General features: G+C 31.5%; 4 protein-coding genes across 4 annotated transcripts in view; 3 read left to right on the forward strand and 1 right to left on the reverse strand.

Moving 5' to 3' along the window:
• The first annotated feature begins 861 nt into the window (after nucleotides 1–861).
• LOC125050997 (myb-like protein H) lies at nucleotides 862–4851 on the forward strand. The gene is made up of 10 exons (XM_047651113.1): nucleotides 862–974; nucleotides 1265–1357; nucleotides 1490–1610; nucleotides 1708–2238; nucleotides 2602–2790; nucleotides 3069–3209; nucleotides 3502–3682; nucleotides 3926–4121; nucleotides 4291–4498; nucleotides 4648–4851. The coding sequence occupies exons 1-10, from the start codon at nucleotides 898–900 to the stop codon at nucleotides 4747–4749; spliced, it is 1839 nt and encodes a 612-aa protein (XP_047507069.1). The 5' UTR covers nucleotides 862–897; the 3' UTR covers nucleotides 4750–4851.
• Nucleotides 4852–5465: 614 nt separating this feature from the next.
• On the forward strand, nucleotides 5466–7821 carry LOC125050999 (innexin inx2-like). Its single transcript, XM_047651114.1, has 4 exons — nucleotides 5466–5730; nucleotides 6073–6264; nucleotides 6481–6620; nucleotides 6815–7821. The coding sequence occupies exons 1-4, from the start codon at nucleotides 5478–5480 to the stop codon at nucleotides 7343–7345; spliced, it is 1116 nt and encodes a 371-aa protein (XP_047507070.1). The 5' UTR covers nucleotides 5466–5477; the 3' UTR covers nucleotides 7346–7821.
• A 124-nt stretch (nucleotides 7822–7945) lies between these two features.
• On the reverse strand, nucleotides 7946–8914 carry LOC125051000 (protein BUD31 homolog). The gene is made up of 2 exons (XM_047651115.1): nucleotides 8681–8914; nucleotides 7946–8528 (listed from the first exon to the last, which is right to left on the reverse strand). Exons 1-2 carry the CDS (start codon nucleotides 8772–8774, stop codon nucleotides 8188–8190), a joined length of 435 nt encoding a protein of 144 aa, XP_047507071.1. The 5' UTR covers nucleotides 8775–8914; the 3' UTR covers nucleotides 7946–8187.
• Nucleotides 8915–12154: 3240 nt separating this feature from the next.
• LOC125050776 (myosin-VIIa) overlaps nucleotides 12155–27561 on the forward strand; it is a 77146-nt gene continuing 61739 nt past the window's right edge. Inside the window, exon 1 of the mRNA XM_047650771.1 lies at nucleotides 12155–12313. The gene's annotated coding sequence lies outside the window, so the exon portion shown is untranslated. The remainder of the gene's footprint in view (nucleotides 12314–27561) is intronic.

Consider the following 27561-nt stretch of genomic DNA (forward strand, 5'->3'; position numbering starts at 1 on the left):
CATTGCACAGGGAGGATAACTCACTGGCCCACACCGCGAAGTAGAGAGCAGATTTACCTGGGCTGTCTCTTTGCTTCGAATACATGGGCAGAGGCAAGATAGTCCAAGTCCAAGGTGCTAGCGGTAAGTTTGGGTATGGCAAACGCCTTCGATCGGGGGTGGCACAGACGTTTCTTTCGAAGCTCCAAGCCTATGGGCTCCCCAAGGAATTATGCAATTGGATTTCCAGCTTTCTCACAAATCGGAGCATCAAGTCGTCATTAACGGAGCATCTTCTGACCTCAAACCTGTGAACACTGAGGTCCCACAAGGCTGTGTCCTATTCCCGACCTTGTTTCTTCTGGATTCTCAATGATATCTTGCAATTTAGAAACATTCAATGCTATGCGGACAATAGCACTGGGGATACTCTATACACTGGCCGTGCAGCTATTTCTCGGGCAGCTGTCTATCAGTATCAGAAGAAACTTGTGTCTGAAGTCAAAACTCTGCCACTTGGAGTCTCGACTAAACCCAGTCAAATTTAACCCCAAGAAGCCAAGACAAGTTTACATGGAGTACTATTCTTACCTCCTTCCACGGGGTCCTTCAAGAATAGAGCGTACCAATTCTTAAAAGGACGACAAAGCATTTACGAGCTGTCTGGCAAATAAAGTGTCTATAGGCGGCGGTATCACTTAAGATCAGATAGTTTCGTGACGGTTTGCTCCGTTATATACAAAAATGTTGTCGTCTTTAACTCCACCTGCCCCCAACTCATTCATAATATTTAGAAGTGTTTCTCCTAGGTTGTAGCAGTTGTCAATTGTCAATTGACATCATCTGTCTACTCTACTGAGTACAATAAATTTATAGTCTATATTCTATAAGTATTTTATTTTAATTGAAATAGATAAAATGGCGGAAGACGACGAAATAGATATTCTTGGTGATTTTTCTTTCAATTCTTGCTTTGCTCAAAATAATCAAGGAATGTAAGTTTTTTCTTAAGTACCTACGTTATAATACTTATAGGAGAGCCTTATTATTAATAGGTCCAACGTACGTTACATTTATGTAATTTTTCATTGTTGACAAACTTCCAAACAAACAAAAGTTGTTGTGTAAGCAATAACATAATCATATTAATGTTACGATGTTACAATTATTGTAACTCCTATCTGGGGTCTAAGCCAAGGGTGTTAAATGTTAATTGTCATAATTTTCTTTTAAAGTTTTCATTTCGATCGTATTAATGGAAATATAATTTTTATTTTATCAACAGACCTTCATGTTCAAGTCGTGAAGACACTGTCCACCCACAGTGGTTGCTGGATTCACCTGCTACAAATTGGTATGATAGCAAGAGTAAAAATAGGTAAGATTGCTGTTGCAATGCAAAGACAGTGAAACAACAATCATTATTTTTAATATTTACCTATTAAAAATAATGATTCACACATACATTTATTTTATTTCTTAATATTAAATGCTTATTTGTTTTGGAAAGGTCAAAAGAAGGTCCACCAAGGAAGCTCTGTGGCACAAAATCTTTTCAAAAGAATAATTGTGATGATGCACATGGAGTTGCATGGAGTCAGGAAGAAAGAAATCTTCTCAACAGAGAAATGGTATTATAAGAGTTTTATTAAACAAGAGCTTACATTCATAATTAATAAAATATTTATTATAATTATTTTTTAATGAGTTCTTCATATAACTTTCCAGGAAAAGCATGGCCGAAACATTATGTTAATATCACAAAAATTGAAATCAAAATCAATAACTGAAATTCAAGCTTTGATTGATGCAGAGTATGGTATTAGTTTGGACACATCTTGGGAGAAACATAACAACCTTGATCACATACCTTATGTAGAACAAGAAGAAATAATATCGGAAGAAGGCTGTATATCAGAGGCTATAAATATGGTTACCACTGGCTCTCCGACTATCACTGTACCTAAAATATTCAGAAAAACATCTAAACAACAAGACAATTATTTAAATTCAACTGCCCACAAAAATTCTCATATTAATCAAAACAACAATCTACAAATTACAAAACATATGGAGAAAATAAAAGCTGTCAAAAAGGTTGGGAATCATAGAAGAAAAGTATCTAAAAATTATGATAAAAGTATTTCCCCAGCACGGCTTAAAAATAATAGCCATTCAGAAGAGAGTTTAAAAAGTCCAAAACTTCAAATTGTATTGGGTTCTGGTCAAGCCTTACCAGTTTCTGAAGGAGAACAAGTAGTAAGTATATATATGTCACCGTAAAATTGTAAACACTGTTAGATTGTAATCTATCTTGCGAGATTGTGAACTGTCGAAAGATTGTGAACCTCAACGTACTGCTTACAATTTAACTTATTATTATTCGGTAGATTGTAATCCATCGAAGTGAAACTGTCAAATTGTGAAACGTGTGTGGTTGAACGGAATATGCCCCGCGTCTCCATATTTGTTTGTTAATTCGTTTGTTGTCGAATGTAAATTTATTGTATTGATGAATGTAAATTGATGTCGTGTTGAAAGTAACTCACAGCTTTAGAATTAGTTATATGAAATTGTTAAAAAAATATAAGTTAAAATTTGTATTTCTAATAATCCTGACAGATCAAAATAGAAAAGAAAAAAGATTCAGAACCAGAGAGTGACATAGAAATTGATGTGGACAGTGATACAGAGGCACAGCCAATGAAATCTCAGGAAGCTAAGGTTTCTGATAAAAAGAATGACAATGAGCCCATAGCTATACCACTAAGAAAGTTGGAAATGCCAAAAAGGAGGAGGAAGATCAACTTGGTAATTAGTCATGCTTTATTAAAATAAAAGTGCCTTTATTTAGAATCATGTTGCATATATATACAGTACATATTATGCATTGATGTTTTAATTAACATTGTTTGCCTAAGGTTGTGAGCCTCAAACCACAGGTCATATATTAAAGTCACCACTGGGCACTAATTAACTATTCTTATTATTTACCCATGTAACATCATTGTTAATTTCTTGTTTTGTATTGTAAATCTTTTTATATTTTGTTATTGGACTTAGTGTTATTATTTGTTTCATCCCTTCAGAATGGAGGTGGAGGTTACCGTATTATGCATACTGAAGCAGGAGATTTGTATGAAATTAGCTCAGAGCCACGTAAGGAAAGACAACCTCGAAAACCAACAGTACAACTCATACAGTGCAAGAAATATGGTGTTGATAAACCAGTGAGTAGACAAGAAAAAATATTACAGAAATATATTTTTTTTTAAATAATTTTTGGCTTTAATCAAAATCCCTCAGCTTTGAGTTGCTGTCACTAACACTGATTTTCAGTGGGTCCATAGAATTTCACATCCATTTATAAACAAAACTCAAGTAAAAGTGAAAACATCATATATATTCAAGATTATAAAATCATTTATTCATTTAGGTAAAACAATGTTCACTTATGAACGTCAAACTCAATAAACTCTCCGCCTCTCTTATAAGTAATAACATTAATTTTAAAATTTTTAGGCACCATGTGAATTACAACTACATGTATCAGTATTACTAAGTATGGACATTCATGCCCATACGTCGCGGGCTGAAGTAATGGGACTTTTGGGAGGTCAACAAGTGACGTCAGGCCTACTGCTTTGCGCGTACGCAGTGGCCAGGGCTGCCGCTAATAGTACACATTGTGATATGGATCCTGGTGAGTGTATTACATGTTTGTTTTAATTTAATATACACGACACCCTGTATGTAATGTAAATAACGATTTTGTTGTCAAATCAGTAAAGATTGTAGAGCAGTTTTTAATAACTTACAGTAGTGTTTTGTTCGCCCCGGCAGGTGGCGCTAGAGCGGGCCGTCCGTACTGTCCCTTCCAGTACTAATTACAGTAATAAAGTATTTCCCTAGACATAATTACGTTAAATGATATTTTTTATTTCAGTTTCGCAAGCCTCAGCCGGCGAATATCTTACAGCTCAGGGTTTGTCAGTCTGTGGTTGGCATCACTCACATCCACAATTTCCAGCGCTACCCTCAAAGCGAGATCTTAGTACGCAGCGCTCGTTGCAGGATGCACTTGAGTGGCGCTTGCCCTTTCTAGCCTTAGTGACGTCACCGGCGCCGGCTCCGCATTTCAGGTAACTGAATCACATGAGCATTAACAACTTTTTTACCCAAAAATTCATACAACTTTGCACAATAGCCTCTCAATTAGAGCTAACCAAATTTTATCTGATATGATGTTAAAACAGTACCTTGTATTATTTAAAATGTATAGAAATTTATAATCTTGATTTGTTGTTTCAGATGTTTCCGCGTAGAAGACTCAGAAGACAAGGAAACGCCAATAGGATATCAACTAGAAGTTAAATTAGTTCCTGACCTAACTATAGAAAGTCTACCAGACTATGTACGCGGTTTGAAACAACTCCTAAAGGATGTTGAGAGAACTGAACATAGCATTGATTTATCTAAAGATGTCTGCCCCCACACTGGAGTTGGTTATTTGGATAAGGTATGTTTTATTCAATTTACTTAAAAACTCTTTGTGGAATCTTAGTGTGAGCATAATATAATATTTTTACTGTTCTTTGTTCTGATCTACACAAACTTTCTCTATTATATATTTGTTCTAAAAAAATTAATTGCAACTTTTCCATCTAGTGTATATGGAGTGTATCACGCCACATGCGGACAGCAGGATACGAGCCTGACCATCCAGTGCTCAAGCAACTCATACAAGATGTGCGGGACATCTTTAGATAGTCCTACCTGTCAAGCAAAGAATAGTGTAGTACCTGATTTTATGTACATTAATGTTATTTAAAAGAATGTAAATACTGTTAATAAACTTAAGTTATGACATAATGGAAATTTTACTTTGCACCATGAAGAAATGTAGTGCCTCCAGGGTAGTTGCCATGCCTCAGCACTATAACATCTCGCCATGTTCTGGTCGTATTAAGTAACTACTAAAAATTATATACATCCATCGAATTGTCAACGTCCCGATGATTTTTGATTTGATTAAAAAATTTGATTTCCCTTCTCAGCTAAAAAAAATATGTTTGTTATTGTATTGTCTATAGTTAAAACTTGAAACAATGCCTATTTACTCACAGAGTAAATAGGCATTTGAATTTTGAAATATTATAGGTATTAATTATTATTAGTCGTTGTCCGTTGATGTCAATTTTCAAGCAATCGCGCCGTTTAATAAGTTTTTCAAAGTGATAAATTTCGCCTTAATTTTCCTAACTGAACAAGTCTTATTATTATTGTTGTAATCAGAAATTATCTCGCACATGTATTAGAGTCTGAAAAACTTTTTATTTTATTAATATTGTTTAGTTGTTAGTTTGCACACATGTACTGAGATTTGCGTAAAAATTACTTTTTTCAGCCATTAAGGTCTTCTACAATTTGCAAAGAAACACGTGCAACACTTTTGCGATTCTTATTAAAGTGATATCTAGTATCTACAATAAATCACAATGATAGACGTATTTTTACCAATTCGATCATTTTTCAAGTTCGGCAGCGTGTGTACTGATAATAATGTGTTTCGCATGCACTATAAAGCTACGGTCATTATGTTGCTCGTGTTTATGCTATTGGTGACATCGAAGCAGTTTTTTGGTGAACCTATTCATTGCATGACCCAGGATAAGTCTGACGATAACAAAGAAGCTATCAACAATTACTGCTGGATCTATGGAACCTACACCCTGAAGAGTCGATTTTTAGGTAGGTACTTACCCAAAGATACTAAAATGTTAAACTCAGTTATAAATACCTATACGTTAAGGTGAGAATAACGCTATGTCTATTCCATAACGCCATCATTGGAGTACATATTAAATTAATATTCTTATAGAGCTTATGAGTAGTAGTATACATGTATTCTACATTAGAGTAAAATTGCGCCTTTCCGTAAAGATAAGCAATAGTTACTTGTAGAGTTATATATTTAAAAAAAATATTTAAATGGAGGGTTTCTATAAAAGGTCTTTCAATTTCAAGTTCTTAACATTTATTGCTATATTTCAATGTTTGTAATCTTATTTAAAAGATATTTTCATAATTTAGGAGTTGAAGGTAGAGACATGGCCTATATTGGTGTAGGGCCTGAAAAAGGCCAGCAAAACGAGCAGTTAAAACATACATATTATCAATGGGTATGCTTTGTTTTACTGGGACAAGCTATGATGTTCTATACACCAAGATATCTTTGGAAGATCTGGGAAGGTGGTCGTTTAAAAGCACTGGCATCTGATTTAGGTAATTATAATACCAAATTGTATATTATAACTAGTATAAGACCATATTGATTATTTAAACTGACACTCTTTAATCTAAAAAAATTGTAATTAAAAAAAAACTTATTAAATCTTACACATAATAAATAAATACATTTTTATTTTATTTTAATATAGTTGTTAAAACTGACCAATATTTAATATGGTTACTGCTAAACAAGGTAATTCAATTTTTCAGCTAGTCCAATGATGACCAAAGACTGGTCCGAGTTTCGTCGCGGAGAACTTGTAGGGTATTTAACATATACACATGTCTATACACATAACATGTATGCACTTCGGTATGCATTTTGTGAAATACTCAACCTGGTCAATGTTGTAAGTTAATTTATTTTAAATCATGTTTTGGTATTTATCTTAGCAACTTTTTAACAAAGCTTTCGCTTAAAAATTTTAAAAAGGGACAATAATTTTATACAGAATACTGACACTATTGTCAGATTTTTTAATAAAATTTGATACTTGAGCTTGAGTAGTATTAAAGTTCTTACTATTTTTTTTGTTTAATGTAGGTTGGACAAATTTTTCTTTTGGATTTATTCCTTGGTGGTGCCTTCAGGGATTATGGCGCAGGCGTCGCAGCATTTACTCATGTACCTAAAGTGCCGTCCAACTTTATTGATTATGACTCCGTAAATCCAATGGATGCATTTTTTCCAAAAGTAACTAAATGCTTTATAAGGATGTATGGTCCATCAGGGACTATACAAGTGAAAGATAGACTATGTGTTTTACCATTAAATATTGTCAATGAGAAAATATTTGTAATACTATGGTTTTGGCTTATATTTCTGGCTGCTATGTCAATTGCTGCTGTAATTTTTCGAATCCTTGTGTTGTCTATGCCACCCATCCGCATTTATTTAATTATGGGTCAAGTAAGATGTGTAAAACACAAGATAGTTTCAAAAATAGTTAAGCGTTTCAGTTTTGGTGATTGGTTCCTGTTGTATATGCTTGGCAACAATATGAATCCCATTGTATACAAAGACTTAATCATAGAACTTTCTAAGGACTTAGAAAGTAGATCTCTAATGGTTTAAGTCACTATTGCTGCACAAAAATATTGGAAACAAGTTCCTCAATGATTACAGGGTTTAGTAATATATGGTTGAAATATTATAAGAAAAGTTTTGGTTGTATTTTTAATTATAAGGTTAATTAAGATCTCAAAAAGTTCTTTCATTAAGAAAGTTTATTTTAAGTTGCATTATGCAAAGTACAATTCTTTTTTTTTAAATTGAAGTGTTGAGTTTACTACTTCATAGTGTTGATCTCAGAACTTTTTATTAGTTTTAATAAATAATTAATAGTACAGTTAAGCAAACATAAAGAGTGGTTATGATTATGGAGAAAAAAGACAATAAATAGAAAATTACACAAAATGATTCTTTAATTTAATCTTAATCTCTGTTTAAACAAAGGTTTGTTTAAGTAGTGTTTGTGGGTTTAAAAAAACAATGTTGTTCTAAATTACACGTGTTAAGATATTTTGGTTAATAAATGATCTAAAAAAATACTTTTTGTTTATACTTTTTGCATACCTTGCCTACCTTACGATTATTATTTTCTTTTAAGACTTAGAAGAAAATGATAATGAAATAATGATAAACAAGTAAAATTAAATAACAGAAACAATCCTGTACTTTAAAATAAGTTTATTAAAGAATCCAGTTACCAATTTTACATTTGAACCATGACATTAACAAAATAGTACATTTTTGTTGATTTACCTTTAAAATAGTTCTCCCAAAAAGAAAACTATCTGAAGTTTTACCCTTAGCCACAATGTGTTTGTAAGCTCACAAATCATATACTTTAAAATGACATGCATGGTGTCAAATATTCATAAAAAAGATTTGTCCTAATTATGGTACCTCAGTTACTACCCAGAACATCCTCTACAACCACAATGAACACATTCAACTATCCTACCTTCTTCTAGTTTGCTTTTGGGTACCCTACATATACAGTTAGTTGCAAAATTTGTATCTCTAGTCTGAATGCATCTCAAACAGCAAAGATTTTCATAGCCCGTCTTCTTCCATTTTGCAATCAGATTGGCATCTGCAATCTTCTCATTTAAACAGTATTGATAAAGCTCTCTGCTAATAGCTTTTCTTCTGTAGAACAAGTCATAGATGTATCGAGATTTTTGATGATGTATCTTGAATATAGGCCAAAGTGATTCTTGTTTCCGTTTTCCTTCATGTGGTTCAGTTTCCGCTGAAAAAAGTAAAATTCATTACTAGATGTATTTAAAGTCTAAAGATATAGTTTTTTTAGGATATATCTTCATATAAAACCTAAATTATATGATAGGTCACCTAAACAAAATGCAGTAAGTAAATAATAAAATTTACGCAATTAAAACTTACCTTCTCGCATTTTTTGCTCCAATTCCTCCAATGTTGGTTCAATAAGTTCCCAACCTTCTGGGGGAGGTTTCCGACTTCGGCGTACTTTCGGCATTGCTCCCTTTTGACTATAATAACAATTTCCTACTTCATAAGAAACCTTAATATTTACTATTTCAAACTAGGCAAGCATGTTTTTATACACAGTTTATAATTGTTGAACGATGCATCAAAGACTAACTTACTAAGCAGTAAAGTGTAAGTAAACTCCAATAATTACTAGATTTTTTTTTAATTTCGACGTAACAAGTGCTGGTTGCCTACCTTATTTTTATCTAAGGAAATATGTAATTACGAAATACAATAAATATAAATAAAAGTGCTTTTAAAATTGAATAATGATTATTAACGTAAGGGTTGATTTTGATTATTGTGAATACAACACAGACTATTAATTCACATGTGTCTTGTCTGTGGACATTTTAAATGTCACATAGCTGATTTCACGAATGAATTTGGCAAAACTTAACGAGAAATCTGAAGTCTGAACCACTGCCTTAACACTTAACTGTAGTGTCAGTAGTATTATGTAGAAAGTCGTAAACTAAATTTGTATGTAAATGACAGTTCGTGTCGACAAATTTTCATACAAATTTAGGTAAAAAGAAAATTAAGGCATCTTGGTTATACTCAAAGATTTTGTAGAGGTAAATTTATGCTCGAGACAAGCTGAAGACCATAAAAGAAGACTAGACAAAAACATGACCTCAATATGTAACTCAATGCAATACTGCCATAAAACTATAACTGAGATACTAGGACTGTTTTTTTTTATTCGTATTTATTTGGAGAAAATGACAGAAATCTGAAACCATCTAAATCTACACTTAAAAAGAGAGTAAATCTTTAATACAATTGTTTAAATCTTAAGGTTGAGATTAAATAGATTAATGATCTTTAAGCGTTCAAATTATCAACAACTTTTTAGAAGTTATCGAAAAGAATATTATTTTTAAAGATTTCTATTTTGTTTTTTTATATGAAGGCACTATAAAAAGCACAAATTTGTGATTATGCAAAGCAGTACAATTCAAACTATGGTACAAATATAGATTTAGAAGTAAGTATAAAACGAGTATAGGAAAATCAGTTATTTTAAGCACCCTTGTTAGACTTAAAGTAAGACGTTTGAATTGGTTTTGACTAATCAATAGGTATGTGTAAAGTTAATGTTAGTGATTTATACAATGTTTAGATTAATATAATCTATATTTTTGCTATCGTTGATGAAACGCTTAATGGTTCATCCCTAATCTGTATATATATTTCTCCGTGGGTTACCTCCACAAACGAACCACGTCAGTTTATAGGGGATTTGAACTAGACAGGCAGGCGGGTTAGGCATTTAAATTTGTTTTTATTATGTCACTGGGCTCCCCAATTTGGAAGTTTTTTCAATTCCTTTTAAATAAACTTTATATATCATTAAGGATTAAGTTATATACCTTTTTGGACTAATTTTTGTTGTTACTGAGGATAGTCCTAGCAGGATGGTGACGAGGTGCCGTGGGGATGGTTTTTTATTTTTCATTCTTACTTGCTCACGCATTTACAGAATAAACGTATTTCGTCTTACATATTTCTTCGATAAACGTAATCAACGTTGAGAAAGGTAGCGGTAATGGTACCTAAAATCTACGGCTAAAATCGCTGCAATGACTGCATACCTTGAAACAAAGTTATTCCGAGGATATACACAACTGTCGACCATGGCCTTTGGGCCAGTCAGTGGTTAGACGGGTTGGGAATTTTCCCTTTTAGTCGGAGTATCATCCATCCTTCACAGATTTAAAACCTTGTTTAAACATCGACAAACAGGATGGCGGATGTTTATCACCTGTAAGATACTACGTGTGTTAGGTACTTGTTGGTTATGTTAATTTAATGAGGTCAGTATAAAATAATTTTGTGTTTTTTAAAAGGTTTTAGCAATAAGAAATATTTCAAACATTGTTTATAGTTTGAGAGCGGTTTAGTTTCTAGTTAAAGTTTTTTTTATAACAGAGGGGGTTTGTAGTTACAGGATATATGCCAAACAATAAATAATTAAGAAATTCTTCTTGCCTGCTATACGCCCTTTTGCGAACTGGTAGTAAATTAAATTTAGAATTAATTTAACATCTTTTCTGTTGACGTTCATAAGTGTACTTGGTTACATATATGAATAAAGTTATTTTGAGTTTGAATAATAATATTTATACTAACTTACTATCTTATACTACTAACAAACTTTATTACTACTTAAAAAATTAAAACGTCACGTCTAGCAGTCTTCTCAAACCTATCACAAATAAATCCAGTTCTGGTGCAGACTTGAGGTAACGGTTAAGTTGCGGAAGCGTATGCGCAATTCGGTCTCGTGTTTAAAAAAATTATGACGGTATATATATGGTAGTTGGATACCTTTATCTTATCGATAAAGAACAATTAGATGGAACACACAGTTGTCTCAGTCATGAATAACGGGGGTTGTTGGATATCGCAGGCCAAAAGCGACATTAAAACGTAGACTAAAGATAGACCTTACTCTTTCAGAGTTTGTACGGGCCTGAAAATCTTTAAAAAAAAATACATATATATATTATATATGTCCGACCATATGTTTTTCAAAGGCGGTTAATTAGATCCAGAGAAATCCTACAACCTCAGAAACTTTACCTCTATAATATTACTATTAGTATACCTATAGAAATCTGGGCTTTCTTTTCTTGTAGCTTTTATTGCAATTATTTATTACTGTAGTAAATATAACAATACGGCTGGTCCCCGTAGGGGCAGTGGACCACCACCCTCCATTCATAAAGATATGTAAAATAAAATGTTACATATTTTACCTACTTTTAAGAGTTATTTTTTTATAATCCATATAAAAGAAAATTCAATGTACATTATTAAGTTTTGCAAATAAAGGCTATTGTTATTAATTTATTATTAGCGTATTAAGGAATATTTAAACACATTTGTATTACATTAACACGAGTCTTTGGGGTCACACAAAGTCAAACGATAAGAAAAGTACATAAAAACTAGATGATGTAAACAATCTCTTCGAACTATATTTAGAAACTGCGATGAAACGGTGTTAATAATTGAAAAATATGTACATATTATAATAATTGAGGCTAAATCAATTAACGCGTATTTGACCTCATGACCTTAAAGAAGATCGATTACATTCAGATAAACATAGAAAAATCCCTCAAAATGGCCATTGGTATTAATATTTAATCAATTATCCATTTGTATATTAACTTTATTTTTAATAGACTATTCGTCATAAAGTCTACCTGTGTGCATAACGGGCTAACCCATACAGGTTTATATGTACTCTATCTCCCTCTATCACAATCAAATTACCGATGCAAGACAGAGAAAGGCATAATTTACGTGAGGTAGTGGAATGCGAGGCGCTCGCGCAACCTCCAATTCAACTAGTTGAGGTTTCATTGCGCCGCCGCACACAACTTTACATTATTACGAAAATATGTGTGAAATTTTGATAAAAAAGTGTTGATAAGTGTTTGATAGTGACGATTGTGAAGTGCAGTGTTATGATATAGTTGACGGAGTATCGTAGGCGAGTTTTATTTACCTGTAAGTATATAATCACCTGATGACGTGTTTGCATCGCGATCCTTAGCTTGCGAAGAAATAAGTATTGGGAAACAGTATATATAGTCGTTACCCCATAATATAAAAATCGTTCCGTATTTTGACATTGCTTTATCTACTTACTTGAGTATTACTATTCCGTAATTAATATTTACCCCCCTATCTAAGTTAATGACCTAAATTGTTAAGTTGAAGTAGAAAGGTTTGATTAAATGCGGAAGTCGAGCAGGTCCTTTACCACTGTATGCTAAGTTATTAACCTATGCAATGTAATATTAAGGTGTTTTTTAAAAATAACTTACACAAAATCCGTAATGGCCACATTTCATACAAAAAAGTTCTATCAATAGCTTAGTAAATAGAATGTTACAACTCTTAACGTATTTGGTTTGGTTATTAAAACTTATTAATTTTAAAGACCTACAAAATTTATAATTATATGAAACTTAAATACTTATAATAAATTAATATAAAAATATATTTTTTACGTATTTTTATTAAGCAAAATTTTGATTAACTTCGAAACTGGCCCAATTTTTCGCTATACAATTATTACAAAACATTTTTATAATAGCCTATTAGCTACGTGATTATGCAGAGCTGAAGTTGCATTAATAACAATTTTGCAACTTTAGCTTTATAATTAAGCTTACGTCACCTATATTATTTATACAAAAAATTCGAATGTAAATGGATAAACATATATTTTTATCGAGGATATTTTTACTAAGACTTGGTTGATATGTGCCCTTTACCAGATGTTTATATTTTAATAATAACTGTATAGCTGGTAATCTATTAAGTTTATATTAGGGATATGTTTATCCAATCATTAATATGTGATTTAATTAAATTTATGTAACAGTTATTAACGATACAAAGCGTTCTTGTTAAAGACATCAACGCTCGCAACGAAAGCAACGGGGTCCTTTCAAAATATCACAAATTCTAAAGTATCTCGTTACTGGGCTTTTGATTAGGTATTATGGCACTACAAGAAATATAATATGACAGGAATATGCAGGTATTAAATTACATATATTTTACGAAATTAAATGCAAATGGCACTTTGATGAAGATGATTCAAATGACTTTAATAGCATTCCACGTTTATTTTATGTACAATATTTTAACTGAAATCATTTTGGTTTTTCGATTAAGGAATGACATTGCCGGACATATTGTAATTTTATTGATACTTTTACAATAAATATGCTACTTTTCATTTGACTAAAACTATCGCAAATAAATAATTTAATGTATTTCATTTGTGTGTCCTAGACAAATATTTACCTAAAAATTGTAAAAGGTACTGCTATTATTATATTGACCTTATGTAAAAATGAAAGGCACGATTAACCAACAATAACATCGATACTTTATCATTTAATACATAAGAAAATTAATCATATTATATAGGTAAGATGTAGCATACAATATAATGCCTGACTGATAGGTTTTTTTAAGAATTCATACGTAATATAGGTAATAAAAAGCGTGATTCTTATGCATTCCGATGCTTAAAACTGCGAAACTGTGTTTTATTATACTAATTATATTATATAATTAAGTGTAATTTAAAGAAATCTACATATGGACGTACAATAATTTATTGAATATATTCAAACAATATATTTATTTTTATTTATTTATAAACACTTCGTTGCATTACAATATAAAAATTGTACATAATTAAATATAAAGAAGGGCAACTGGCGCGGGCGGCCCCAATATGGCGGCGATCTCTTCCTACTGGCCTACCACTGTGAGAAAAGAAAAAAAATGTATTAAATTAGATAAGGTAGGCAAGAAGTGCTTAAATACATATTACATTTAGTTACATATAGTAAATTAAGAAAAAAAACTAAACAGGAACAAAAAACAAACTAAACTAATAAAGGATACATGAAAAATAAAAAGCAAAAAGTGCACATGCATCATGATAATTTAATTTAAGATCAGTCTCACGTCAGTTAGTAGTTATTACAAAAGTTAGGGATACGATGTGGACAGGTAATATTTGTACAGAAGAAATTTAAAGGAAGATAGAGAAGGAGCTAAGCGAATAGGGAGTAGGGACTATTTATATAGTTCAAAACCTTCAAGCCCTTCGGTTGTAATACAAGTGCATTATAACAGGAACTATAAGTCAGAACAGTAAGTATAATAAATGAAATACCACGGGTTACTATAACTTACAGAATTGAAAATGTTATTGCCAACATAACGATGCACGCGGGAATTATGATGACACTAGGCATCGGTGAAACCGCTTTCTAACCGATCAACACGAGATTTACCGTCTTGTTAGATAACACGGTATTCAGTTATTTTAATTATTATTTTCGCTTATGAATTATCTGTCATAAAAAATTTCTTAATTGCTATCACGGATGGAATACGGATTTTGGTAATCATTTTATTTATCTGCCTGTTCTAAGGCTTTTTGATTTGCAATAAATCTCGATCGACTGATCTGTTAGTAGACTACGACTGCAGTTATAATTTTTGGTATCTCATATGAGAAATAACTGTTTTGTTCCCTTTGGAGTCGGGACATTGGGTTCAAGTGCATTATTATTAAAGATGTAAGTTGGCGCTTGGTAGATAGTAATAATAATTTATTTTCTCCCATATAACATTTACAACAAACAATAAGATAACAGTTGAAAAGGCATTGGGAGACTGGTTTCCAAACTAGGCAAGAACCTGTGATATGGATAACCAGGCTTCCATTCCACAGCAAAGTCATATTGAGTGGTTACAAAAAGTACATACATATATAGGTAGGCAAACAAATTTAACGTTTTAAATAAAGAAAGAAAAACAAAACAGTCAACTAATTAGAAGTTAGCACAAATAAAGTTATATGGGCGTATGTGAGGGTGTAGTACCGGAGACCCTAGAGCTGGTGCTTTCCTCGCTCAACAAATACCTATCGTGAAATGCTTCCAGCATTAAAGGCCACAGAGACCAAACTTCTTAAATTTGTCTTTATTACAATCTATGATAAGAATAATGTAAAAACTGTATATTTATGTTTAGATAATTATTATTATAACAAGTTTCTACTTTGAAGCCTTTTAATTGTTTTCCAAGATATAAAATGTTATCCCCCTTGCGTCTGTTTCAAAAACTAACGAACGCATTTTATGGAAATTAATGTTCATTAATTAAAGCTATTACTCAAAATAACTTTATTCATAACCAAGTACACTTATAAACGTCAACAAAAAAGATGTTAACTCTTTATGGTAATGTAAATTTACTGAAATATGTCGTTGAGGTCGCAAAAAATCTAGGCAAAAGACAACAAAAGCGGAACCTGAATTCATATTTCCCATGAAAACACAGATTAAGTAAAGATTCAATAAAATGTGGGTGTAGCATGCAGACCTACTTCGGCTCCACATTCTTATCATTACAACCTGTAATTTTGCGCACACTTAGGTAATTATTTATATATGCTTATTTATGTAAACATAGGCGTGGATTCTTTAACGAGCTTAAGTAAATGGTTAATGCTACACTCATCTTTGAGATTTTGTGTCTTTTTGAGACACGCCTTCAGTCTTAGAGATAGGTTAAGTATATCTATTGCTCCAACTGTCTAATCTTATATCAACTAGCTAAATATAATCAAGCCTAAACTAGCTAATGAAAATTACCAATTTTAGATGGTATTTTTTAATTTATAATTAATCGGAATAACTGCGATTTATAACGCAAAACAAATCTGATAATTTGAAGGTATTTTTTTATATACAACCACTAAGCCTTATTGTGTGTTTACCGCCTTATATACCTGAATGCCTTCACGTCTGTCGCACCAAAAGTGTACCAGCGCCTCGGAAGCGCCCATCACGGGTCAGTATTTACATTCGATGCCCGTTTCTGACACTTTCACGAATAATGCATAATAATAAATAGCCGGCTGGTTTTATTAAAGCGCTTGTCAAATATGATGCATATAAACACATCTGTGAGATTCGTCCTTTTAGAAGATATCTGTTTTGCAAATAACACTTAAATTAAATAGATTTTACTTATGTTTTTTTATAAAATATCAAACTAATTTTAAACTAATCTGATTTTAAGTGATACTGCCGTTTACACACTACAACTAACACTGCCAGGAGGCTCGCGAGTGTTTTGCCGACATATTTTACAATAATTTCAAACACTCTTAAGAAAACGTTAATTAAATTTAGTACGCGAACATCGTAACAAGCGCGCTGCTAAATCTAGTGTTGAAATAAAATTATTGAACTAAGAAATCTTTAACCATAAACCTGAATACTATATTAAAAGAAATTGTGTGCAGTAACTTTGCCGACGCCAAATTGTCGGTAAAATAAAAATGTAGGTATCGTAATATCTTGGAATGCCATCAGAATCAATCATGTCAACGGCGCGCCCACACGAAATGTCAATGAGACTTTCTCAGCCTCCGATCTCCATTGAGGGATGTCCCACTTAACGTTCACACATTGTGGTACTTTTTGTCTCGTGTAGTAAAGATGTTAACTTGGCAACCGTGCTTTGTTTGAGTCGTTATACATTTTATGAGTACGTTAAATTATATTTGAGTTTGTTGCGTGCTAATGCTTGGTTACTTGTTGCATTAGTATATTAAATATGCCAGCTCTAATGTGCATTGCACTTAAAGGCATAACATTAAGAAACATATTATATGATAGAAAAAAATTAAAGTAATATGTATTTTAGTGTCATCACTTGACATTTATTTACCCTAAACGCTAAATTTGAATTAGGGATAATGTTGTAGAAATGGACAGTCTCTTTCTATCATATCGTAATTACAATTTACCAGAATGAGACAAATGTATGTTGTTACAAGATATATTTAATTTTTATTAATATGGGGGAAAGCCTGCATAGACACATAACAGTTAAAAGCAGCTCCTAAATTTTATTTGTCTGTTGTTGAGCTTTTGTGCGCATTTAACATAAAACAGAAAAATATTCCTATAAATATTTGTATAAGATTTTTAGTTTGTTATGTTGGCGTTAGTTATGTGTGTAGAGTGTGATATGCAAAGTACTATACGTGATAGTTTTTTGCAAGAACCATTTATTATATTTTATTTATTACACCACATCATATATTTTCAGCAGTATAAGCTATAATCCATTTATTCTAAAATATATGACAATTACTGTGATCATTAAATTTACAATAAAAAAATTACACATCCAAAAGGGAGAAAACGTACCATTTGTCATGCTTTATTTACATCTAATGGTATCTGTAACCTAACACCTGACTTCGCATTAATTGAGACGTGGTGATGACAACGAAATTGATACGATAAACATAGAATTCGCGGTCATTGCACTGATCACTGACCGGTCAACTATCAGATTCACCCGTGGGAACTTTGGGGGACGTGTGTACTGGTTAAAGCCAAGATAGAAAAATTACACTATTTTTAAATAAACAGGTTTATAATCTGTAGTAATATATAGATAATGATATTTTTCTTAAGAATACAATCCAAATTTCTTTCCGCATTTCGAATGTTTTTTTTCATTTTGGTCAGTAATTAATCTACAATTGCTAAAGTCTTTCACAATTGATAAAAATATATAGTGTTTGCTGTAGACATCTAGTTAATGATATTTTCCTTAAGTTGGAAAGGTTTCATTTGAAAAAGAATTAAAGTGCAGTAAAGATTTCAATAATTTTGCGTATCTATTGTAGACAATAGCAAATCGGTCGATTCCTACTGGTATGTGAACTAATATCATAAAATTTTACTGTCAAACCTTTGTCAAGACTCGACCAAGTTATATAAGTGCCAAATACCATTTGTCTTTTATTAAATGACTATCTGCTCCGCGCACTTGGTTTCGCTTTAATATGTATTTTGATTAGCCTTTTTAGTAGCTACATACCAACATATGGAACACTTTGCTATGCTACGCCTAATAACTGTTCACATCTCGAAATAAAAAGGAAGTACTAAATAAAATTTAATTTTGTTTTTTTTATATTCTCCAATTTTTCTCTCCATAAAAACCTTCCTCATAGTTCAAGGAATAAATAAAAAATACTCGAATAGATCCAGTCGTTTTCGAGATTTGCGCTTAGCAACATATTTCACAATTCATTTTTATTCATGTATAATTTGTCAAATCATTGTCATTATCAGAAATAGTATATATTCAATGAGATGTACACCTATTACGCACTTACGTTAATCGTTACAGATGCAGTAAGAAAAACACTCACGCACTCGGACACTTGTTAGAAAGCACGCCATTTTCTAATCTGACCGACTTGTAGACAAAAGATATAATGGAAATCTGTGAATCATAAAACAGACGTAAAATAAGGAAGTTTGTGTTTTTCCTAATACTATTAAATATTTACATGCTTTATAAAGGGAACTTACTTAAGTTTGCCGGAGGGGGCGGTTAGTGAAAAGAAAAAGCCTTTTAATATTGAGTTTAATTTAAGTTTAGTTTAATAACTAGATACTATGTTTACTAAACAAGTCTTCTATGGTTACATTTATACAATCCACAGCAGATTTCTAATGTAACATATTATGATTTTATTATGTTATTCTGTAAAATAAATTAATTAAAAAAAAACAACTTGTTTTCTATAACTCATACTTTTACCTTACTTTGTACACTACAGGAATACCCAACGGTTTGTAAACCCACAAATAAGATGCTCTAAATTGATGCTGTTATTAATAGTAGAAAATTTTACATTCATATTGATTAATTATAAAATAATTAAAACTCCTTTATTTGTTTAAAAGGTACTACAAAGGTCATTATACAACACGCATATCACTTCACGCATATTCTATTTCTTTTTACTTGTAGATTGTCTTATTCCCATCTCGCTCGCGCACGTTTGGCGCCCGGCGCAATAACGAATTCTTTTTAAACCATAAAAAGAATTCGTTAGTGGGCAACTTCATACTGATAATTTTGTGTAACGGTGCGCGCGCATCGTAAAATTTCACTCTCATCAATTCTTCATAACGCGCCTAAAGAAGTATAACTTTAAAAAGACACAATCAGCCATACAAAAATAGGCCTGCAAATGTTATATTAATTATCATAATGTCATAATAATAAGAACAGTTAAAATATTCATAACTGTTGTCAAAAATTATGGTCTAAATACTCTCCCACGTTATAAAGAATAATCTTTATAAGACTGGCCATCTACGAGTATAGCGCAGAAATGAGTTATACTCTATATTCTATTACTCTCTCAAATACGAGCAATTTTAGACTAATGTCATGTAGCTGAATTGTCTATGGTTAAAAAGACAATGAAACTATTTATCACTTGCTTGTTATTACTGTAAAATTCTTAATATTGAATAAAACCAATATTGGTCTCGGTTTGTCTTTATTATGTCAACCCAGAAGCTTTCCATGTTCACCCGAGGCGAGAAACAACGGATTTACCCTTTGGTACGGGACTAATTAAAAACTATACATGATCGCACCTTTCCAAGCGTTAGCTGCACAACTTTCCAACTATACGAGTTACGTAGTTCTTGGAAACGATGAAACTTACGACGTACGTACTGTATAGAATCTAGTTTGAGTTATCTCCCTTATACTATGCAAAAATAACTGTTAATACAAAGCGTTAGTTTAGATACCGCTTATAAATGGAGTACTTTATTTAAAAAAACTCAGGAGTGTGACTACGTTAAACTGTGGTTAATAAATTAAATAGTAATATAATACATGCATACATACATACATACCAATGGTGCTACACAACCTTTTAGGTCTGGGCCTCAGATCTGTTCCGTGGTAATTTTTAATAGGCAACTCTGTGCCTGACACACTACGTCGACTTTTTGGGTCTAAGCCGGTTTCCTCACGATGTTTTCCTTCATTGTACGAGCGAGTGTTAAATGCGCAAATAGAAAGTCCATTGGTGCACTGCCGGGGATGAACGTACGACCCCAGTGATGAGAGTCGCACGAAATCACTAGGCCAACACAGCTCTCAAACTTAATAATATAATACTTGATCTTTTGATACATATACATGAGAATTCTAGTAATTAAATTATTCGCTAAAGTTCTCTATGAATAGAACAATATACAACGCAGAAATACAGGTGTAATACAAGATGGCGGAAGTTATGTGAAACATCTTCGTACTGCTACATGAAAGTGACAAGAACATTAGCACATATTTGTCATATTTTCACCGACAATAGTGGTTACCTGTTACGAAAGTCTTTATATTATCTACAGTAATCGCATCCAAAGCATTCGATTTGACGCATTTTGTCTGGAAATAATTGGGGACATTAAACGTAACTGCTTATGTTCATCTAATGTACGATATCCGATAAACATTGTTTCAAAGTTGAAAGAAATCTCATTTTATTACTTGTTTATAAATAAATAAAACAGCCGTAAAAATTCGTAGGCTTGATAGAATTTCATTTGATTATTCAATATTTTCGATACCATTTTTATAGTACGATTTGTCTTTAGCATCAAAATAGGCTTCAGTTTCCAATCTCGCAAAGTCCAGCGACCAGTTAACCTATTCAACATCAACAAAAACAATTACTAATTAAGCCTTTTCAAACAACATAGTATCAACAGTGGTTAAGCGTAAGCATTCTCAACCCTAAGATCGTGCTTTCAATCTTGGGTGTACATTATTCTATGACCTTCATGCTCGATAGTTGAAGGCAAACATGGCGAGGAAACCGGCAAGTCCTAACCATGACGTATGTCAGGCATAGTAAGCTAACCAAAGAAAAGTGTTCTAAAACAGTATCAAAAAATCCATAGTGATTTGAGTTACGGGTTTATTAGTAATAAATCTAGAAAAAAATTGGATATAGTCTAACATAATATTGTAACGAGAGGCTATTTATGCAAGCCACTTACATAACATAGTTTCAGTACACGTTATAGGCCAGGGTCTGTGAGAATGTGTTAACGAGAAAATAACTAAGGTTGCAGACGTTACCAATCGCAGGACCTTGCTTTGATGACCGTTTTAAAGCTATTCATTTTTAAATACAAAATAGTATCTATTCAGGGATACCGATAAAATATAATGTTACGAGATACACTTACCGCAAAATCAATGCTATAGTTACTGGTTGATTACTACAATTGTCCTTAATTTTGTATTTCGTGATGTATTTTTAAAGAGTACACACACACACACCTGCCATTTGGCTTGGCCGGACTAGACACAGTATTGTATGTCTCTTTTTATCAAAGAGAAAAAGAAAGAGCTGAATAATATTTGATTCGTTGAAATTGGACAGACATATCACTTTATTTATAAACGTACTATTAAATAAGGCCCTCCTCTCGTTTCACTGCACTGTTTACTACAAATAAGACAAAATCTCTTGAACTCATAAATCGTTTGTTTTATTTAAGTACAATAATATAGTAATACATTTATTTGTATTACATATAGCTAAATAAGGAAATACCGTATATATTAATGTAAAATAGTATGTCAGCAATACGCGTCGTTTGAGCACGTTTAATTATTTAATGTTTTGTTGCCACTATTATTAAATACAAATATTTGAAATATTTTTGGTGCTGTTTATTTACAAATCAACAAATAAATAAATTAGCTGTATTAAAAACTATAGTAAATGTACTTACTAGCTGTGCCCTGGGTTTTTATTTAATATATCCTTTTTAAATAAATAGCACAAAATTATTTATTTATTTGGAACGTTTACCGTTTACCGCGTTTAGCGTTTTAGTGCATTTATGAAAAAAATAATTATTTACCGCTCCTATTAACTATGATTCAGCCTATGTCACTCGCTGACAATTTACCTTCATATTAGTCAAAGAATTTTGGAAATATGTTCAGTAGTATATTTATATGTTGCATATATTATGTTATGTATAAGAGGGAAACGCGTGCGCACTAAAGACAATAAGTGTGAAAGGTTTGTGTAATCAGCCGTTTCGTCTATTAGTTTGTTCAATTGTTTCAAGAGGCTTTCCGGCCATTGACTTAATCTATTACACTATATTATTATACTTTTTAAATGGAGGTGGAAACATTATTTACGCAACCTCCTATGTGTTATTTACGTGCGAACAACGTATAATAAAATTCTTAATTTTCCCGCGCTTCTGTGACCGGTCGATGTTGTCAATTTTGCATAATGTACATAAACTAAAGACAATTAAAGTAAATTGCCTTTGCCGAAACGTAGCATTTCCAAAATAGACGAAGGACATAAAATTAACGTCATATATTTTATATAGCTAAAATTGATTTGGGTTTTTTAAATTTTTAAAATAGTTAAATAATGGTGTTCCTATATGCCGTAGAATTTGTATCTGTTGTGTATACGATAAAATCCTTTTTGACATTACGTATACTTTGGATTTAAAAAAAATTTATATTTTGAAAATGCTATGGATTGCTCACAAATACTTAATTAAACACATTTTGATTACTTCTTTCAATAGATATTAATTAAAATTGAAATAGGTTATGTAAAGTTATTTTATTTAAATATTGCAATTGTTTGATCATGCACAGTCTCTTCAATTTGTTTCCTGACCTCAGCTGTCAATCATAATACCATCATTACCATAATGAATAATTTAAACTTTATTTCTTAAGAAATAAGGGTTATTTTAATTAGAATGTATGATTAATCCTCTCCCACGACCATTGTTTAGGACCTACGCAAAATTAATTCACGGTGAGTGAAAATGTAATGTTTTCGCCTTGGCCTAGTACGTTGAAACATAATTTATATTTTACTTCCGAATTAAAGTAATTATTTAACATATGTATATGCAGTCTATATTTTTCTGAGTAGGCTCGACCCATATTTAAACATTAAAACTCTTTTTTTTACAACGAAAACGTGTTACAGTTATAAAAACTTGATTTTGACAATTTACAGTGTTTTTTGTACCACAGGAAAGAGGACTCTTAGCTTACGACCGCTCAACCGGAACATTATTTTTAAGTGTTGCCCTATAAAAACACGCTAAACCGCAACAATCTACGGTGTACAGTAATCTTCTAAATAAATAAAAAAATAAGTTTGGAAGCGAATTCCTTCACGTGCTACAATCTAAATTACTTAGTCAATAGTTTAATGAGTCGGTGTTGCAATACCAGTCTGGTTACATTGACATTACTCCTTATGAAATATGAGCAATTTATTGATAACTATGATTATTATATTTGACGGCAGCTTGCTTAAATTCCAAACCACAAACCAAACGCAACTTTGTGGATAATAAGTTGTGACTTCGCTCTTGACTTACTACGTTATTGACAGATGTTTAAAAAAACATGGATTCGGGGGAAGTGGCAAACGAATTCAGCTTTAGGCATTCAATTATAAAGTAAAAAGTAAATGTAAATTTAGGCTAATTAGTAATTAATATATTTGTGTTTTAAAATATTGTACGTATTTTTTCCATATAACAATATAATGAACATATGTTTGTATGTATATAAGTCTCATTGGCTTTGTTACATTGAAAAGTTACTTAAAAATGAAGACGAAGTTTCAAGAAACCTGGAAAAGAAATATTTTGTGCATCTTAATTACTAGATAAGAAGATATTAATTCAAAATTACAAATTTGACTAAAATCTTCAAATCATTTTAATTTCTGTACAGTCTGTAATTCTGTAATGATGGTAATAAGATGATTCTTTCAAAGAAAAGCTTCGTTGTTACCATTACCATCATAAATAATATATCGTCTAGGAATAAATGAATGTTAATATTAGGTAATAAACAATAAATTATAACGAGTAGAAGCAGAGCGGAACTCACTTTCGTCTGTTTCACCTGAAAATTGTTCACGCTATACAATTTTACGCTCCTTACTTCCATTGTGATACAATTACTTTATTAATGATATTTGTACACATTATGCGGTAATGCGTTTTATTTTGGGTTTTATTTTTTTGTCACTTGTAAATTAAATGTAAGATTTTGGTATCTCTGGTCCAAAGAATTCTTGATTTCTGTGTTCTGTGGTAAGATAGAATTCAGCTTTTCCATCTCAAATTGTTATGATAAAAATTCGCTTCCTAAAAAAAACCTATTGCATTTTTATCCTTATGGTAAATGCAAATAAGTTCTATTTTCTATTTAACTGTACATATCATTAGTTTATATACATGTTACATGTCAATCCGACGGAAATTCTCACAAAATTCTTCTCAATTAATACTTAATCAAAGGATGTGGCTCTGGATGTTGGGTAACGTTCGAGGCTACTTCGATTTTACATTAAATACTCCTAATATTTAAAATTGAATAAAATCTGTAATGTACAACTGGAACGCATACATATTACTGGATTTTTAATAATTTTGGCGTTGTCGGATTTCAGTTTATGAAAGTATAGCACTGATGCTAGATGCTAACAAGATTTAATAGAGTTAATAGAGATAATTTATATAATTCGGTGAATCTTAATCCCCAAAAGTAGATAGCTTCTACTAATAGGCGTATAGAGGACCTATGTGAAACTATAGGCTTAAATCTCATGAAATTTTACACACTCCCCTTGCACGAATATTCTATTAATTCCATATAGTCATAGATTATAGACAAATGCTTCTTTCTATAACAATTAGGTTAGTTTGAAAAAGAAAAATCCGCACTTCATATTGTTCAAACGCCCCAGAAGCTACGGCCTAGATCCCAGACACTTACATAATACGTTTAATTACTAAAGAAATTATTGAGCCATTGCTTTTGCCAACTATGTCATAATGGAGCCTTAAAGCAAAAAGATGTATTGGAACCGGTTCCTCAGCTGTTGGCATATTTACTGGCTTTTACTAAATGCCATTACTATTTTAGACTTACTGTTATGCTGAAATACTTGGGTTTTATATTAGATTGTATGTATTATCAAATTCGTCGGTTATTAGAATTAAATATGATATAACTTTCTCCCTGACTTTTTTAAATTTTAATACACATCAGTAATAGCCCGTTTTAATTACTGATGTGTGATGTGCCTCTGTAAAATGCATTCATAAGATATATGGACAGTATATGCGTCGTAGACAGTACCCGAAGCGTGCGTTCATAACCGGGTCCTAACAGAGAGATGAGCGGGAAATGCGATTTTTTTTTAATTCATAGACAAAATACAGATGTAAATCACTTTTTTACTTTTATACTTTTATACTTTTCACATTAACGCCTCAATGGTAGTTTCATTTAAGAAAAAAAAAACTAAAATACTTTATTGCTGACGCACCAGTATATACGAGAAGATACCTGTTATTCAACGAGCATAAACTATACAGTTTCCAACAATGATTTACGAACCTGCTGTTCTTAAACTTTTAAAAGGTCGAATTTGAATGGGTTTCGAAGCTGAATGCATGGTCAAGGCTATTTCGTAACGTTGGCCGCACCCAAAGTGAAATTAATGAGAAATACGAGATATGTAATTGGTCATTGTTTCACTTTCCCTAACATTTACACGAACAATCATAGATGTCGCTTTACGTAAGCTATTTCTATTAATTGGTGTGCCCGATTTAATCGAAATTAAATAACTGTTTCGATTAATCCTTGATTTTATCGCGTTACAATCGTTCTACGAATTAACATTAAAACGATATTTTTCGTGTAAATTCACGACTTTATTTGTTTGTTTTATCTGCCAACATATTAAAATCAAAAATTGTCTGTACCAGTAACTTTTAATAGGGGAGTACGCCGGCTTCGGTGTCGATGTTAATAATACCAAAGAATAAAATTATTATTGAAAACTATATCACAGAAACTAAGAAATAAATATGGTCGTATAGATACGATTTCACATATAATAATTTTAATACATAGTATGTTTTGATCAGGATGTACTTTCAAAAACGTTTCCAATCAATTTTGCATCGTTTTCGTCACACGAATATCAAATCACACGCAGCTTTAAATCGAAATTGGCAATACGTAAATGCATGTAAAAACTTTTCTGTCTGTAAAAAGTATATTAAGACTTTTTACAACGACAAAAAGTCAATTCGTTTACGTGTAAAATCGGACTCAATTATTATGTACGACTGTGTACTGTAATATTTTTAAGTAATTTTGGACGTCTTATTTTATTAATTTCGTGATGAATTTGAATATAATTTAGGTTTTTATTAATAATATAACTTAGTATGGAATCGTCGAAATGGTAGTCGAATAGTATGGAATCGTAAAAAAGCTGTTTATAAACAATAAAACACAATTTTTAATAATATAAATAATATTAAAAGACACAGCGGGTTTTCAATTTTATAGTGTTATGTCCTATATAAATATATATTTTTTTTGATGAATTGAATATATTTTCTCAATGTTGTGTAAACTTTAAAAATCTGTTAAGCGTTACGCGTGGTTGGTGAAACTGTAATCGTTTTATCACGGTCTTTTTACCTCTATTATCTGCTTATTGACCTTTTGCTGTATAATTGACACCCAAATTTACTTTCGATTTGGTAACATACGCGGTAATGTCGCTGGCTTCGTAAAACTTTAAACGTATCTATATTCAGTTGTAACCCAAACCACGGCTTTTAATAATTCATATAATCAAGTCTTCGATTATCGGAGAAACAATAATTGTATCTGGTAAGGCCATATTATCAAAAAATACAGAAATATGATTTAGAATTAATAAGCATAAGCGTGAAAGCCTTCTATATACTCTTTGTTCCGCATTCGTAATATGCTACAATTGAATATTCATGAAAATACAGATTTTAATTTTGCGAATACGAGTTTAATGTCAGCGGTAGTAATAACATAGTACAAGTAAACGAAAAATACACAAAATATAGCCTTCTCATCGATAAGCAACTTTTTAAAAATAAATATGTTTTCACTAATAAACCGAATTTATCGTTGAGAGGAGTTTAATCAAATTTAAACATTTCGGAAGCTATTGACAGACAAGATGGCGGATGTTTATAATCAGCTGTTAAAATATAATTACATATTTAAATTTGATTATTTTTCTATGGACATAATTTAAAATGCAACAATTGTCATTAAAGCTTTATTAAAGCTTTACTAATTAATTCATTTGTTACTTAATTATTTAAATAATATAAGAAAATTGTAAATACAAATTATACGTAGGTTTGTAGATTAATAAAAAATATATTATTTTATTAAGCTAAATAGAAAATATGTTCAAAATATTATTTCAAAAAGAA

This window comes from Pieris napi, chromosome 7, assembly GCF_905475465.1.
Source record: "Pieris napi chromosome 7, ilPieNapi1.2, whole genome shotgun sequence".
Taxonomy (NCBI): domain Eukaryota; kingdom Metazoa; phylum Arthropoda; class Insecta; order Lepidoptera; family Pieridae; genus Pieris; species Pieris napi.